Source organism: Strix aluco, chromosome 19 (assembly GCF_031877795.1).
Source record: "Strix aluco isolate bStrAlu1 chromosome 19, bStrAlu1.hap1, whole genome shotgun sequence".
In the NCBI taxonomy this organism is placed as follows: domain Eukaryota; kingdom Metazoa; phylum Chordata; class Aves; order Strigiformes; family Strigidae; genus Strix; species Strix aluco.
In genome coordinates, this window is record NC_133949.1 from 5,311,229 (window position 1) to 5,329,796 (window position 18,568).

Sequence of the window (18,568 nt, forward strand, 5' to 3'; positions counted from 1 at the left end):
AAATGCACAGTTTCTTAAATTCCTCATGGTCATTAACGGGTTTCTACATTAGCCTCAGAGGAACAGGATTAGGTGAACTGAAGAGTTTGGCCAGCACTCTCCAGGAAGCCCATCGTTGCTGCAAAAGCTGAATGCTCTCTTCTGAGTCTCTATTTACTCCAGCTCCTCACTAACTAACTAGTTTGTCACATAAGCACAGAAATCCTCTCTTTGTAAACACAGAACTCAAAAGTTCGTTGTGTGAATCTCCATAAAGTTGGAGATAATCTGGAACACAATTTTGCTTATGTAAATGTCAGTACACAAAAAATTAGGTTTGGATCAAAAAGACAAGTGGTAGTTAATACCTAAAGTAAAATGCACATGTTCCTTCTCGACCTTCATTAGCTTTCTCTGAACATCTGCTGAACAAGAAAATTCCATCTATAAAAGTGACTACAGAAATTAAAATCCTCTGAATTCTCAGATAACTGCATGCACATATAAAACCCTCCATTTCAAAGGGCACCCTTGTACTTCTTTGCAGCCGTGGGAGCCATCCAATTAGAGACCAGCAAAAAGCAACAGAAAAGCGAAAAGTAAAACCCACGAGACTTGTGCTATGAACTAAGGAGCAATAATAAAACTTTCAGAAAGAACAAAGCACGCGTACAGTTCTGAATCAGTTTTAAGCCAGAAGAAGACCAAATAGACAAATCTGGGCAAACCCAAGTCTTCTCACAGATACTTTATGAATTATAACACGGAGAAAACTAAGCAAGGCCACTGTCTGCTGTGATGACTCCCCAGTCCCGTTCAGCACAGCCAAGGCATTCTTTCAAACACCGTCTGAAACAAGCGTCCCACAGCGGACATGGCGTGGCTTTGTGCAACTGCAACCTCAGCTAACAGCGGCTGGAAAACACTACACGACCAACAAGGTGGATCACCTGGAAAGTGAGGAGTCATTGTAGGAGGCAGACTGGGCCACGTTTTGGTCAGCTCTTCGGGCACAGAGAGGAGTAAGAGGGAGCCTGGTGTTATTTCCAGAACAGCACTGCAGAGAAATGTCATTCAAAAAGAATGACTGTGTAAAATCGTTCCTTTACCAGACCCAAGGCAGTGTTGTTGAACTTTTTTTCATGGCCAAAATTTACATAAATAAATAAATATACATACATAAAAAAATGAGGGTTGCCATACCACGTAGAGCTGTTATTTCCAATACGCTTTACAATACACAACTCAAACTAAAAACACAGCAATGGTATGATCAGATTGCTCATTTGATCTTTACAGAATTGAGCTTTTTAAGAGATTCAGTTTTTTAAAGATGGCGCCTACTCCCACTGAAATCCAGCCAAGTCCTATAATGCAGAAAAAAATCCATAGCTGATTGCACCCAAACTGTGTTTTAGCTTCTCTCTTTGGCCAAACACTTCCCAACACTCCCCGAGGTGCAGGCTTTCCCCATGCTATGCTATAGGATACTATATTCTAACATTTTGTGTGTGCTAAATCACAGGTCGGATTTAAAACAAAACATGACCTTACAAAACAGAAAGAATTATCTCGGCGAACGCGTTTTGCAGGGAGCTTGTCTAAGAGCATATGGTGGGTTTTGTTAGGCACTTCTCACCAGCATGCAACTTCCCTATCCTAAAAGCAAAAAAAAAAACCCACCAAAAACCCACGAAGTGAGCTGATATTTGCATACTTCAAGCGGGCACTAGGATTTCAGTTTTAGGCATTCTTCAACTGTCCAGAATGAATGCCGATTCCGGCACAGAAAACTCTTGGCGTGGAAGCCAGTCCAGCTGCCTCCACATCCCCAGTCCTATGGGCTGTCCCAGCACGATTGACTGTTTCCTTTTAGTGCCGGTGAGTGGTGACGGGGGTTCACCTCGCCCCCCACATCTTGCTCTAAACCCTCTAAACCCCAGTCTTACTAAAGCGTAACACACAGACATCACTCAGAGAACAGAGCACACTGTACTCTTCTAAAAATCACATGTACCAAATATATCCTTGACCCAAAGTTATGTAACCACTATGCCAGAGCTATTTTTTAGCCAGACTCATCAGTGTTGCTATAAATCACCCCACTACGCAGAGGCCAGACAAGATGTCACGTTTATGTGCTCAGCTTTCTGCCTGCCCTAAGAAAGCATTTGTGATATGGGCAATGTATCTATTATCTCTCCACCTCCCCTGGTCTTTAAGTGCATGACTGCTCTTCAGCACTAAGCAGACTCCTGTACTACACTGTAACACACTCCGAGTGCCCACAGCTGCCTACAGCCGAGACAGCACCTTCAGAGCCGCCCTCACGCTCGCAGCTCCCGCTCCAAGCACCAGCTAGTCCCGAAAGCAGCCTCCAGAGCACATCAGAGCAGGGAGTCCCACGTTAATCTCCACAGAGGAAGGGTAATAACTCATCACTTCAGCTCTCCCTCTGTATTTGCAGGAATGGTAGACGGCATCACAATTACCTGTCCAATACCAAGGTCTAAGTATGAGGTCTCCCGACAGGCAGTTGAACTGCAACAACTGCCCTTTTCTAAATAAGCGCCTAAATCTTCCTGGAAACTTCTGCCCTAGCAATATCGAGAAGCAGCCAGTTTCACAGTTTGACTGTAAATAACATCCAGCTTTCTACCTTATTCCTGCTTATTCTTTTGTTTCACCTTGTTTGTCACCTAACAGTGCTGCTAGGCGCTTCCACACACAGGACAGGTTTTTCACGCGAGCATATAAAGTAGCGATACAAAGAGCACTTTCCCACTCAGCTGCGTGCTTCTCGTTTGTACGGTGCCTTCCCCAAGGCACAGACACTGACCGAGACAACTATTTGCACCAGGAAAAGGTACGTTGCATCCGTGCACCTGCCTCATCCTCAGCGCAGGAGGATGATCAGCAATAGCTCTGCTTCAGTGCGGAGCCACAGTGCACACCGGCTGTCGGTTCAATACGGCACAGAATCGTGCGTTAGCTCCACGCTCAAAACTCAGAGAGGGAATCACACTGACATTACCAAAAACATTAACTCTGCTAATTCTGCTGCACAAAAACGCACAGTCGTTAAAGCTACTGAGATTGGAAGTAATAAACGGGACTCTTGACTGAGATTACATTCCCAGTTGTGAACCTATGGGGAACAGTTTTTAAAAAATTAGCTTCCACAGTCAGTGTTTTAATTAGATACCTCACCTAGATTTCTTACATCTTTACAACATGTTTCTTCATGACGCACGGCATCTTTAAAACTCCCTTTCTACATCTCAGAACTACTGAACCTGGTGAGATTTTAATAGAAATCCCTTTGCTACGCTATAAAGAGAAGCATTACTCGAGATTTTAATTAGCATCTGTCAATGCTGAGCCATAGGAAATACTGAATTGTTTGCTTATTAGAAAAAGTGTATTTTGCTTTCTGACCTTCTGCACTCAAGCGATGCAACGTACTTTAGCTGTTTAAAAACTCCCTTCCAAAAAAACCAACTCTGTAGCAGTAAAAGCCATTCCCTCAATCAATACCCAGCGTGCTGCTCCAACCCCTGTTCGCCCGCTGAACACCCTTCCCGAGCACAAATCCTGACACTCTCATTCCCTGACCGCTACTATAAACCTGAAAGGCAGCGCTATGTTTTTACAGTTTCCTCCCGCCCTGTGCAAGGTACTCCGAGCTTTACACCAACGGAACTTGGAAATCAGCTACTAAATGGATTCAGCCCGCTGAGACTCCGTGTGCACGGCAATCCAGGAGCCCGCACGGTTCTCCCACGCAAACTTCCAGCAAGCCGCGCTCTCTGCCTCGCTGCACCCCCCCGCCACCGGACCCGAGCGGCATTAAGAGCATGTTCCTACCGTTCAGCTGCCTGTAGACTATATCTTCTAGGAGGGAGAGTCTCTTCAGCACTGCGTCCTGGATGGAGCTGATGCCGTGGGCTGTCAAGTTGGTCACTTCTGCCCTGGGATGGATGTCATGGAAGGAGTCGCCGCTCTTGGCCGTGATGGGTCTGCACTTGGCCAGGAAGAGCACGAAGCCAGCCACCGCGATCAAGTTTAACACCAGCAGGACTTTGACTCTCCTCAAAGAAGCCATCAAACTTCCCGAGGGGCCCCGCCAGCCGCCGCGCTGCCGCAGGGCTACGGGAGCGGGCCGGCGGCCGCCCGCCGCTGCGCGCACATCCCAGGGCGCGGGGGGCTGCGCGGGGAGCGGCGCGCCCCAGCACGGCCCCGGGCTCGCCCGGCCAGCCGCGGCGGGGAGCGGAGGGCTGCGGGGCGCCGGCCAGGAGAAGCGTCGCTCGCCGAGGCGCGGCGGAGCTCGCCCCGAGCTACGGCCCCGCAGAGGAGACGCCGCCGCCGCCGCCCGCCCCGCTCCGCCCGCCGCGCTGCCGCCGGCGCAACTTCATGCCCCGCGCAGGGCGCCCGCGGCTCGGCTCCGCAGCGGCCGCGGGGCCGGGGAGCCCTGCGGGGCCGGGGAGCCCTGCGGCACCGCCACCGCCGCCGCGCCTGCCTCCGCCGGCCGCGCGGGGGGGCGCGGGGCCGCTCCTGCGCTGCGCGGACGGGGCATGCCCCGCCGGCCGCCGCCGCCCCGCCCCGCCCGGAGCCGCCGCCGCCCCGCTGTACCGCGGCGGGGCGGGGGGAGCTGCGCAGCTCCCGCCCCTCTCAGCGCACGGGGAGGGGGATGAGCGCCAAAGTCGGGGCGGCGGATCCCCTCCCCGCCCCCCCCCGCGCCGCTCCGCGCACCGCCCGCGCCTGCGGAGAGCGGCCCCGCCGCGGCCCGGCTGCCGGGAAATCCCGGGCTGGAGGCCCCGGCACCGCGCGGCGGAGTGGGACCGGAGCCGCTCAAACCCGCGGGGGACGGCCGGGCCCCCCCCGGAGCCCCCCCCCCCCACCCCCGGCAGGCTGAGGGGGGGACGGTGACGGCACCGTAACGCTCCTCTGCTGCGCGGGGCCACGGAAAATTCGGAGCTGTCGGGGTCCAGCCGCCCGGTCTGCGCCTGAACTTTGCTCCCCAGCTTTCCTGGGGTAAAGCCTGACCCCGGCACTGGGTAAACGCGGCTTTCCCTACACAAGGCTTTAATCAGAAATGAAGCAAACCGTCCTGCTTTTGTATTGCCCCCCCCCCCCAAAATACTGTGCAAGGGACCGGCTTCAGAGCTGTCACCCAGCCGCTTAGCAAGGATCTGTGCTTCAGACACTGAAAGGCAAACATCATGAACTAGAATTCAAATCCAAAGTTTTCACGCCACGATGCTGAATATCCTCATCTGAGACGACGGCAACTACCGAACAACCCCAGTAAACCTATCTCTTCAGAGCTTTATTCATTTGACACAGTTAACCCTGCTTTTCAGAAAGATGACATGAACGCAGATTAGAAATTCAAACAACGTTGAGTCATTGTATCCTACAAGGCAACTTTTCAAGATGTAAGAATATCCCCTCTCACCTTCATGCCATACTTAAAAAAAGAAAAAAAAAAATGCCATGGAAACAAACCTGCAATTGCTTTAAAGGATTTGGAGTTTTAATTTAGTACTAGCTGCACGTGGAATCTTCTACTTCATGGTTTTTACATTCAGACCCAGAACCCTGTTACAAACCTGAAGAAGAGAGACAGGCACATAACTCCTAGTCAGACCCTACAATAACGTGGTCAGTCCCTCATCCACGCTCGGGTTTGTTTTTCTGCTGAAAGGGTAAAGATGTGAGTGATTTTGGTGACATGAAGCTACTAGAACTAAGTTACAGATTCCTGAAAACCTTGGAAGCTTTTTGCGGGCACCGAGGGGAAGGTTATCGTCACACCTGCAGGTCTGGGGGTTCTTCTGGGGTGTTTTGGCACATGATAAACAGAAGAATTTTGTTTCCGGAGCTGTCAACTGATTTTTTTTTATCAGTAACAGCACTTTTTATTAAAAAAACAACAAAAAAACCCAAACAAGCAAACAAAAAACCACACAACTTTGCAGAGTTGTTTACCAAAAAGGGAAGCCACGTGGACCCTGACTATCAAGAGTAGAAATATGAGTGCAAAGGTAAAACTACCTGCTGCTTATTTAAAAACAGTCTTGGATAAAGAAGACCCGCTCCGCTAGTCCTTCCTTATGCAGCGCTCCCACTGAAGTCAGCGTTGTTGCATTACACAGAAACAGCAAGATCTATTTTAATTATAAAACATCGGTTGGATAAGCTAGATTTAAAGAAGTTTGGCACATGGCTATTACATATGACACTAATGGAAAAAAAAAATCTTAGTATCTTAAAAAAAAAAAAGAGAATGTAACAGTTTGAAGCAGCTCCTTGCTGAAGGACAAGGAGAGTATTTTTTGCCTCCCCCCCCCCAAGAAAGAAGCAGAATTAAGTCCCCAAAGAAAGCAGGGAGGGAGGGAGGAAGCCACAACTCATCTTGCGGTGACCCTGTGTTGCTGTGATTAGTTACAGGACACCTGGCCACTGTGAGAGCAAGTGGTCCCGATGAGGACAGCAAGCCAGGACAAAATAAACACATCCAAAAAACTGTAGGGGAAAAAAAAAAATATACTCTGTGAGGGAAATAGCGTGAAAGTGCTAAAAATTAAGAATATATGTGTTTCACAACTAGCCATACAGCCCCCCTGCCCTATCCAGGATTAACTTCAAAACCTTCCCCAGGTATCTGTTGTTGTTGCTGCTTTTCTTTATATAAAGGGTAGAACTAACCAGTACAGACTTTGAAGCTCTGCTAGCTGACAACAAACAGCCGTCACCTGGGAGGTTCACCAACTCAGCTGTGAGACATCTCCATTACAAAGAAAGGTTTTCTACTGCTGGCCTCATGGGGAGGAGGTGCAGCTGGGCATCTTCTCCCCCTTTGCACACCTCCTGATGAGCGCTCGCCTTTTGAGGGTGGAGGGACACCTTAGAAAAAACTGATCCCCCTCTCCTCAACTGGTTTGCAGTGTTGCATGTTCCACAGGACTCCTTCCACTGTGCTACTCGTAGGAGCAACAACAATTTTCCCTTAATTTCTTTTACGCAGAGGAAGTTATTTCAGTTTATTCAGTCGTCCTACAATCACTTCTGGCCCAACGATCAAGTAAAACCCAAAGAATTAGCACCAATCATTACGTGTCCTTTAGCATGTCCTGAGAAACAACCACTAGCACGCTCTATGTGAGACTTGGCCAACTCTACCATATTTCCAAATAGCCTAATGCTACCTGTGCCACCGAGAGTTGCAATATTATCTACGTATAGATACCTTTATACCTGCCCTAAAGAGACCTGGGAGAAGGCATCGTACTTTAGATAAAAAACAGTAAGTCCACTGAAGGTGGACACCAACAGGAGATGGCTGTAGGAGACCAGAAAAGGTTATGCTCTGTGGCATTAGAAGCCTTGAGAACAGCCTCCTACATGCTCCACAACCAGTGTTTCATTTGAGCTTCGCACCACTGCAAGACTGAACAAAATTTAAATAAATAAAAAATGGTAGTTTGCTATAAATGTGAACAGGTTTGTCAAGACCCCACTCTCTAAATCAGGGTTTCAACGAGGACTAGCTCAACCTCCACTGGAGGGTTTGGTGGTTTTTTTTTCTTTTTTCTAATTTTTTCCAATTTCATTACATTCCTACAAAAAAAGCATGAAACACTGTTACTAAATTGAGAAGAACTAAAGGGTATTTATCAGTATTGGGGAGAGAAGATCAGTGTGCATGTCTAATAGAAAATTTCTATTTTTGCCCAATATAGTGGAGTTCTCCAACAGCACACATGCACTTTTCAAGTGCTAGCCAAAATAATTACTTCTCTCCTTGTGGGGGGAAAAAAAAATCCACTAAATCATGAATATTCAATGGATTGATTAATGACATAGTAATAATCCTTTAGCTAAAATCTCTGCTCGTTAAAACACGGCGAACACTAGCTGCCAGTTACAAGAAGAATTAAAAATACAAAAATAACTTGCTTTCCAGAAGTTATCTCATTCTGATCACTTCAGAAGTATAGGATGGCAGTATGATACCGTGACGCATCCGGGGCAGATTCTCTGCACATTCTGGTAGGTGTAAGCCAGGCAGAAAAACCTGGTTTCTTGCTACTTACTGGAGCCATGGCCAGCGTCGTGTGTTCTCCAGGGCACACGGCAAAGGTGCCTTCCCTTCAGCTGCAGCTCTGTCCTCTCCCACAGGCTCCCAGCGAGCGAGGGAGTCGCCAGGGGGGCCTGCACCTCCCTGGAGAAGTCTGGACATCTACATTTCCAGCTTTGTAAACACCAGCATAAGAAAGCAGATGTTTGGGTCATCTTAGATAAATTTGCTTGAACTGCAGAAATTAGCCTTTCTGTGACTTTGAATCCCTGTATGAAAACCATGATCTGCAAGGGGGAAAAAAAAAAAAAATCAAAAAAACCCCACAAGGGTTCAAATTTAAAGCGATGAGCTATTTCCTCAAAATCTTAAAGTTCTAGTCAGAAGCAGTTAGTGCAGTTGGGTTTCTTCTTTGTTTTCAGGCTTCAGGGGGTGCTCAGGAGTTACCAGTCATTCCTTTTTCTCCCAGGCTCTTGAGAAGTCCTGTTTATTCAGCTTTGTTTCTTTGCTGCCCCAAACTCTTGAGAAAGTCTTCCCCCATCAGGTCTGCTGAATTTAAGCCTCCACATTGCCTATGGGCCCTTTGTTTTTTCCCACTGGTGGTTTCTCGGTGCAGGAACCCGCTCCATGAAGCGCTAAAGGGCTTCTGCGGGCGGCATGGAGCACACACTCGCCCGCTGGCAACAGCTCGGGAAGGGGAGTTGCCACACGACTCGCAGCATGAGGCCTCGTTGCGTGCAGAGCTGCAGTCCCACGCTGTTCCACAAAACACAGCAGTGCTGGCATTGCAAGGGTCACCAACACCATGAAATTTCTCCATACCCTCACTTTATCGGCCACGTGAGGCCCGATCTTGTGATTGCAAAAAGAGACTTTTTTTTTTTTTCAGAAACTAATATTAAAAAGTTGATGGCGCATTGTCTGCTCTCTCTGGATTCATTTTTTACAGTAATTTATGCAAGTATTTAACATCAAGGAGTGAACTCTTTATCTCCAGCCTTAAAATTTTCCTCCACTATGGGAACAGCACAAAAGTAAATTTCTTCATTTTTATCTTCAAAGTTTGGGAACATATTTAGTTCTACATTACAATAGCTCTATTCATATTTCATGAATTTTTAAGTTCAGACTGTGAGCATGGACAGCTCATCACTGACACATCAGGGAAATGCTGTGAAAAAACAAGCAACTTATTGTACTTTTAGCTTATGAGATTGCTTTGTGGTTCCCTCAAGGATATTAAAAAGAGATCTTTGCAACGGTTATCGAAAAGTATCTTTCAGGATCAGCATTTCTAAAGCTTCTAGAATGGCTTCAACTCTTGACTGAGTTCAGAAATGAAAGAACTTACTCAAAAAAAAAAGCAAAATCAGCCTCTTCATACTCTTCAGTTTTGCTGCTGTGAACTTCAGCATTCAGCTCGATGACCAGAATCTAATTCTTAGATCATTTTCTTATCAAAGCTGGTTAGAAAAGTTTCAGCTTCTTTCTTGAAAACCAGGAAGGGAGACGAGCAAGTTCATTGACATTTTGACAAACAATTGAAAAATAAGAAAATATGTTTTAAATATTGACTTTTTGTGTGACTAGAAAAAAAATCCCCACGTTTCTTTTTATTAGAGAAGATATCTGTATCGCCCATATTATTTCAGCACTTAACCATCTCATAGTCCTTCAGAACACATCAACTGAACCAGGGAATATTACTGTTTCTTCATGTTACATGTGCAAACAAAAAGATACCTAAAGGCCTCTGAAAAAGCGGACTTTAAATCCCCAAGGAAATCAAGAGAGGACAAAAAGGACCTGGCCAGGATCAAACCAAGAGCCTTTAGTACAAGAGCTCAGTTTGCCACCAGCCTCTTAAGTCCAAGGCTAACACACTCAACTGATGGCCCCTTCATCAGCACTGCAGTATGTCCACACCCGTGGAAAGCAGGGAAATCCAGGAAGATCCCCAAAGCCAATTTGCAATATATCCCTGTTCCTGTTAACACTGGGGCTGCCTTTCACGTGACTGTCAGAAGTGCAGATCTGATAGCACAACAAAGATGTAGACAAGAAGTCAGTTTGCTTGGATATTATAAAAACCTTTCAGAATTGAGGGGTTTTAGCCTCTTCTTGCTTCCTGTAGCAACCTGGCTTCTGTTACAGCAGAAGAGACCCTAGAAACAGAGTATCCCCTCTCTGCTGCTCATGAGGCCTGGCTCTGAGGACTTTCTAGATGCCATAGCTCATGCTCAAGAATAACTTACTATCCTATGCCTTGTGGCAAGTATTCAGCTTAGGGCCAAACCTGTTCTGAAGGCACAGACTCCAGGGGCTGCAGTGCATGGCTCTCCCCAGCCCCCTGCTCCCCCCAGCACGAGCAGTGCTGTGGCAGGACCGTGGTTCAGAGTCATGGAGACTGCACTGAAGATACAAATTCAAGACTTGGCCATGGAGCAGCCACAGATATCAATGGAAAACTGACACCTGCCTTTTTTTCTTTATCTATGAAAGCTCTCCATGTATTGATGTCAAAAATACGGTGTCACCTTAGATAAAGAAAAGCACCAAATAAAATTACTGTGAGTTTTACAAGCCAGTGTGCACAAATACTTGCTTCTTTATGTCTTTTCATGTATTTTTTTTTTTTTTTAGATAATTAAGATAACTCTTGCACTGGATTTGTGCTTAAACTATGTTACAGTCATGCTAGAGCAGTTTTATCCTGCTGTGATAATGAATGGTGGTCTGACCATGTGGAAATAATACACGATGTTAACCTTAAAAATTTAAACCTCCCAGTAAAGAGTCACCGCAGATTGCAACAACTGCTTAATGAATGCCAGTCTGTGTACTGCATCACAATAATTAAATATCATTGATAGATACGAATAAAATTCTTGTTACAGAACTTAAAAGATGCTTCTCATAAAAATTTCAGGAGGTCTGCATCCCAGCAAAAAGAAAACTTCAAAGTAGTTCTTAACACTTAGAAAATCAAGTAGGTCAAGAAACAGAGGTATATATGTTTACGCTTTGAATTAAACAACTTAATTTCCCTGTCAGGTAGCCCTTAGTTTTATGTTGGCAATCTGTATAAGTTGTTTTACCAGTTCCCTAAACATGCCAAATGCATGTCTCAGCAATACCTCATAGATAATACAAGGTGCTGTGTATCCTTGTGGAGTTCAATGAAAGGAAGAGTGGGGAAAAATAACCCCAAAGCAAAACCAAACTGGATTTTGGTCCAGATTTGCTGTTGAATCATTGGGTGTCCCTGGGCAAAGTGCCCAGAGCTGAATTTTCAGGGTAGTCATGGATTCAGACACTCAACTGAGGGCGACAGTTTCAGAGAAGCTCCGCGCTGCACGTAAACCCCAACGTGCTGAGCCATTCCGAACAGCTGGTGCCTGTGTGGAAAGGGAGATCTTCAGTAGATCTGTCCTCTTGCACAAACTCACATTCCCTGCTGGTACCTTCATATTTTTAAGCAGCCCTAGGAAAGGCATTGAAATCTTTCAGCTCAGCAACAGTGCTGAAATACTCCCCATCACCTGCCATGGGTGGTTAGTTTGGGAGGTGGGGTCCACAGAACTTAAAATCCCGGTGTGGAGGCTCCCGAAAGCAGCTCTTTTCAGGTAGGCGTCTCCTTTTTATTGCAAATATTCTCATCTGAGAAGTCATTCAGGGCAAAAGCCCGTCTCCTCCTCTTGTTAGTGTCTAGGTGAAGCTGCTGTAGAAGATTTGGGACAATACCAACCAGAGTTTTGGCTGTATTGTGCTTTTTTGTCAGGTTGTACAATGCAAAAACATGGAAGGAGGATGACCAGCTACAGCAGAGTTTGATCCACTCACACCAGTCCCTGGATGGCGGAGCTGCAAAGGAAAGCAGATTCCAAGGCTGAGTAAAACCTGTAACTTGCTCCATCAAATGAAAACTGGTGCCGAAAATAGGCTGCGATTTTCTCCTCTGTTATAAAGGCAGGATTCAAGCAATCTTCTCTGCCACCAAGACAGCCCACCCATGTCCTGGCGAAGCACCATTCCAGTCAATGCCAGGTGCAAACATCTCCACAGGTAGCTCCAGACTGATATAACAGTTGCACATCTTGATACCTCACAAGTACAAAGTACCTGTTTTCATATGGTCTAAGTAGTTATTGAGTTACCCTGAAGGAATTGTTTTTAGCTTTGAAGATTGCTGCTTTCATTTCGGAAGAACAGCCAGAAAGATTTTCTGTTTTCTTTCCAACAATAGCTTTTGTCGTGGGTGAAGGATATGACATCTTTAAGGAAGCAGAGAGAGAGAGAGAGAGAATTATGTGCTAGACCCTGCCTCTGAAATGCATCCCCTAAAGGAACATACATCCACATCTAGGGCTAAAAGTCTTGCAGAGAAGAGTATTTTTTAAGGGAAAAAAGCTGTACTGAGTGTATCCAATTCTCTCTCCTTTGGTCTGTCTCATCATAGCACCTGGGTGTTTCCCCTTTTCTCCACACAGAAGGGGAATAAAGCGTTAGGAGATGGGGGGATTCACTAAAGTCACACCCACAGTTTGCAACGGCTCAAAGAAGCACAGGTGTGCTCAGCCCTGCCCTTACCCCAGGAGTGCTCCTCCTTTTCCTTGCCCTGCATGAACCACCTGCTCAAGGACTGGCAGGTGAGCAGTGAAGGCACCCCAAAAATCCTGCTTTCGTGCTGCCTCAAAAATCACCTAAAGTGAAAAATCAGTGAAAGTGAATCAAAGGGATGTCATTCTCTCGGTGCCATTGCTATCAAGTGCAAGCTCAAGGCTTGCCAGCGACTTCTGCTCAAGGAAGAGTTATACCATTCTCGCTGTTCATTGTATTAAGGTCTCTCTGCCTCTGGTAAACCAGTTCTGCAGTGCTTAGAGCTTCTGGCTTGCTGGCTTCCTTATTCACTGTACGTCCTGCAGTCATTCCTCCTCGCTTGCTAGCAATGCTGCACTTCAAAGACCAGTGGAACATCAGACAGAGACACTGCAGTACTTTGTTTTCTTCTCTCCTTAACTGCTTTTTTAGCATTTTAAAACACAATGCACTCATGAAAGCTTGTAAAATTTCTCATAAAGTTTACTGTGCCACAGGATTATAGAATACCTCTTGAAACTATGGATAAACAGCTAATCTTGGATCTGTCACCAGAAAGCACTAATATATTTCAAAAAGCTATTAGCCCTTAAACCAAAAGCAACACAGAATTTGATTTGGGGTAACAGGCTATAAAACACTGAAACTGTTTGGCAATTCTGCATTGAAAGCAGGTGGAAGAAGCTGTAAGAGCCCTGGCATTTATTTTATTCTGCTATTTAAGACATATTTTACATAGTTTCCAAAATGTGTGCATGAAAACTAACATTAAGTAAGGATACTCGAAAAAACTGTTGAACAATTGATTTACCACACATTTTCAAGAAGCAGAACACCATTCGTTACGTTACGCAAAAAGGCAGAGAAAGGCAGTAAATATTACATATAAAAAATAATAAACTATAAATAGCCTTTGCATTTTTTTATGGCATCATATCTTTAAGGTGCTTTAGAGCCATCAGCACTGACCATAACCTCTAGATGAGCAATATCCATTTTGTGGATGGAAACACTAAAGTGCACCTATAAATCCTAAATGCCCTGGTTATTTCTGAAGGGCTTTGTGACAGGAATGGCCGGGCCGACGTGCGATAGTGGGACAGTGAGGAAAGAGTATTTGGGGAATGCAAGGGAGAAATATAGTTCAAGATTCTCATGCGTAAAGCCAAAGCCTAAACGTGTTTCATACCATGATTCTTTCCCCAGTCTTTATAAGTTCCTGGTCTTGTCCTTTCCTCTTGCCAGTGGATGCAGGTCATGAAACAGAAAGAGGAGGAAGTGAATTTTCTGGGAAAGAAGACAAAAAAAAGACCAGGCAGATGGAAAAATGCTTCAGGTGAGGAATGCAAGAGTTACCTTCTCACAGAGTAGAGATACTTTTGTCAAATATTTTGAGTGAGGTGATCTTTAAGCTTCTCAGAGACGCAAAAACACAAGCAGGACGCAAGGTGAGTTTCTAGCTTGTGGCTGTGTCCTGTTAGAGACAGCAGAGCTGGAAATGGCTGATGAAACCCAGCAGCACAGCCAGAACCACGCACCAGCAGCGATGTCGTTCCAGCGTGGATTTATTTGTGGCCTGGACAGTGTATTTGCATTTTCTACACAGAGTAATTACTGCAGAAAGGCTAATGCTCATGGGAAAAATATTTTTGGTATTTCTCTGGGAAATAACCTACTACATGCAAGGTTTTGGTTTTTTGTCCCCGTAAAAGATACACTCATCTTAGAGCCTTTCAAGGAAGGGAGGTATTAGAATAATTAACCAGAGCATTGCATTGTTACTCTTGTGGTCCTTCATCGGCAAATGTTGGGGTGTACAACTTATTAGCATAGCGGTGTGCCTCTCATCTTTGCAGGAGGCTTTGGTGTTTGCTTTCTATGAGTTAGACACACATATCTACAAGGAAGCGCTGAACTGTAAAATTTTGTCAAAACCAGGTTTCAGTAATAAAGAAATTATGCCTTGAGCATCCCTTCATTCAGAGTGTAAGCAGTACAGAGCTGACTCATTCCATGGTGCTGCCACTAGCAGTATAATAATTTCAAATAGAAAGTACTTGAGGTGCAGAGGAGACAGTTCTGGAAAGAAAGCAAGGTTATGATGACCCACAGAGGTCATAGTAAATAAGCAGGAACAAGATCCACAGGCCTGAGAGGCTGAACACATCCCAATAGCAGCTTTGCAAACTGCTTCGCTCTCGCTGGGAAACATCCTCCCATTTCCAGAATCCATACTGAAAAGCCACAAGGTTTGGCTATTCAGAAATGCTGTTCACAACTACTCCAGGGCAAATTCACACCAGATAAGCCAGGACAGCTAATACAGGATGTATATTTTTTCTTTTTGGTATTCAGCAGGTTGGTGTTCAGAAACAGGACAGCGCAAAGGTATAAGAAGGATTCTTTGACATAATTTTGGCCATCTCCATCTGACGCTATAAGCCCTCATCTGCACCAGCTGGGTATGGAGAAGGGCATACGCACGCCAGAAACAGGCCTTTGGAGATGGAGATGCATGTGGCACAGCTCCGACCAAACACGTATGCCTGACTATCCCTGTTTTGTGGGTAACCCGATGGAAGAAGCCTGCTTGCAAACTGAGCATTTTTAATCTTGAACAGAAAAATCCCATGGATGGATGTTTTTCTGCCTGTACGAAATTGCATCAAGTAAAAATTTGAAATGATATATATCCATGGATTTAAAAAAAAAACCAAACCAAACTAACAGAAAAGCTACTCGCTCAGTTTAGCTACTAAGCTGCCTGTAGTGGTTCACCACAGACGAAGGAGGAATCATGGACAGGATCACAAGACACTGTTCAATAGGTTAAATTCAACAGGTTGTGAAGAGCACAGAGGACACCAGCTATCACTTTTCAGGATTAACAGAGAGAGAGATGTGCCACACACAAATTATTTTACAATCTGGCTAGAGTACCTCTTGAGATAATTGAAATTAAGGCCTTAAGATGACCAGGTTCAGCTACCAGTTGGGAGACCTGGTCTCCAGAGCCCTGCGGGCACAGACTGGCCTTTGGAGTCGGACGTCCACACACTGAAAAATTACTTTGAGACTCCTGATGCTTAATCACGCCTGACTCCAAGCACATAGACAGTCCTACTGAAGTCAGTGATGCCACCCATTTAGACAAAATGTACTACATCAGTAAGTGCTGGGAGAAGTGGGATCCCAAGTATTGAGTTTTGGAATAAAGCTTTTGACAGGGGCTGGTGGGGCGCCAGAAAAGTTACTCAGACTGAACAATTCAGTGACTAAGACAACACCATTTACTGGACTTAATGCTTCATTTGTGCATTGCTCGCAAAGATACTTTTTCTTTCTTTTGTATGGATAGTCTCAGTAGTGCAATAGGAACCTAAAGGCATATGTAGCTTGTTAATCATTCTTGTGCAAATGGCCAGGATAATACCTAGATATAACTCAAACCCATTTAAGCCCCTTATTTAAAATTTTACCTCAGTAGCTGAATTGAATCACATGAGTAACCAGTATGTACAAGTCTGGGTTTGAGTTGTCTCTCTGTTTATCTAGTTCCATTCTGGCTTATAAGATCATTTGTGATGAACAGCTACAAGGTCACAACATTAATTTGGACAACAATTCAATCAGGGAACAAAATAAATTTTGACATACTACATGTAACGAGCCAGGAAAGGGTTAATTTTAACTAAGTTAATATTTAACAAATGGTTATTCAAATGCTATGAACTCTAATAACTTGATAGATCTACTTATAAAAATGACAATTCTCTAGCTCATATTAACTAATCATATTCAAGCTATTCATGGCTATAACGTATCCATTATCCAGGAATCCTCAACAATTAGACTTCATGTTAAAAAAACACCCGTAATGCCAACAACCTTCTGCAAGATTTCTGAATAAGCACATCAACTGACCGCTCACAGAAAGCATAGAGAGTCTATATACCTGTAGTATGGGTGCCCTACACAGAAATCAATGAAGAAAGGTCCAAATATTTCTGTGTATAGTTGATTCTGCTGCTGAACAAGAGCATGCCTGAATCTCTCTTTTTTTTGATGCGGGGAGCCTGGAAAGGATCTGTTTTTAAACTCTGCCTTAGGTGGGATAATGAATGGTCTTTCAGCTGCATTAGCAAGGAGGAAGGCTTGTAGGCAAAGCTTTCAGCTTTTCTTGTAGGTGTAGCTTTAATCACTGGGGACTATGCTGAGGCAAATAAGCCTGTTGATGTGGTATTCCTCTGAAAAAAAAAGCTTTTGCTGCTCCTTTAAAGAGCTGCCAGTACCTAAAACCACATTATATATATATTTATGTGTATATATAAGTATTCTGCTTAGAAATAACATCTAGGTCATATTTTCCACACTGATCTACCTTCCATCTCCATCATCAAGGGCACTTTCACAGAAGGAAGAGCCTTATTAGGGATCTCATCTGCTGTTGCTGCTCATTCCCCTGACTGAAGTTTAACCCTCAGTAGTGTATTGGGTTGGCATGGCAAGGTTTGGGTAGCGGGGGGCTACAGGGGTGATGTCTGTGACAAGCTGCTAGAAGCTTCCCCTGTGTCCAACACAGCCAACGCCAGCCAGCGCTGAGACGGACCCACCACTGGCCGAGGCTGAGCCCATCAGCAACAATGGCAGCGCCTCTGGGATAACATATTTAAGAAGAGGGAAAAAACCCTGTGCAATTGCAGCCAGAGAGAGAAGTGAGAATATGTGAGAGAAACAACTCTGCAGACACCAGGGTGAGTGAAGAAGGAGGGGCAGGAGATGCTCCAGGTGCCGGAGCAGAGATTCCCCTGCAGCCCCCTTGCAGCCCATGGTGAGGCAGCTGTGCCCTGCGCCCAGGGACGTCACTGGGGGAGCAGACACCCACCTGCAGCCCGGGGAGGTCCACTGTGGAGCAGGGGGATGCCCGAAGGAGGCTGTGACCCTGCGGGAAGCCCGCACTAGAGCAGTCTGTTCCTGAGGGACTGCACCCCATGGAAGGGGCCCACACTGGAGCGGTTTGTGAAGAGGTGTAGTCTATGGGAAGGACTCAACGGTGGAGAAGTTCATGGAGGACTGTCCCCCGTGGGAGGGAGCCCACGCTGGAGGGGAAGAGTGTGAGGAGTCCTCCCCCTGAGGAGGAAGGAGCAGCAGAGACAACAGGTGATGAACTGACCACAACCCCCATTCCCCATCCCCTGTGCTGCTGTGGGGGAGGAAGGAGAGAAAATTGGGAGTAAAGTTAAGCCCGGGAAGAAGGGAGGGGTGGGGGGGAAGGTGTTTTTAAGATTTTGTTTTATGTCTCATTATCTTACTCTGATTTGCTTTGTAATAAATTAGACTGTTTTCCCCAAGTTGAGTCTGTTTTGCCTGTGATGGTAACTGGTGAGTGATCTCTCCCTGTCCTTATCTCGACCCACAACCCTTTCGTTATATTTTCTCCCCTCCTGTCCTGCTGAGGGGAGTGAAAGAGCAGCTTAGTGGGCACCTGGTGTCCAGCCAGGGTCAACCCACTACAGTAGACATATCTTTTTCATTTCCCCAGTGAGCAAACAACAGTATCAGCTTGCCCAGGGGAGAAGAGTTGAATTTCAAGGGAAGGCAAGAACACATAAGCAAAGACAAATAAACAAAAGATTTCATAAGGTGTCATTAATAAATGACAGGTCAACCAAAGAGATATTTTCCCATATGCTTCCCATATGGTCCTTAAATGAAAACCTTACTGGGCTCTGCAATTGCTGGTATGTAGCTGGGGATAAAGGCATGTTCAAATTGGAGGCTAAGAAATGTAACATCGCTCACCTTCAATATAAGTCATGGTTATAAAATACAACACTTTTATGGTATATTAGATATAAGACACCTAGGTACACAGTGAAAGCCATCATCCTCTACCCATTATCTGGA

General features: G+C 45.5%; 1 protein-coding gene across 1 annotated transcript in view; it reads right to left on the reverse strand.

The window, feature by feature from the left end:
- Window positions 1-4,401, reverse strand: part of GALNT17 (polypeptide N-acetylgalactosaminyltransferase 17) — a 224,616-nt gene extending 220,215 nt beyond the window's left edge. The window contains exon 1 of the mRNA XM_074845117.1: window positions 3,847-4,401. Coding sequence (XP_074701218.1) covers window positions 3,847-4,084 — 238 coding nt within the window. The 5' untranslated portion in view covers window positions 4,085-4,401. The remainder of the gene's footprint in view (window positions 1-3,846) is intronic.
- Window positions 4,402-18,568: the final 14,167 nt, after the last annotated feature.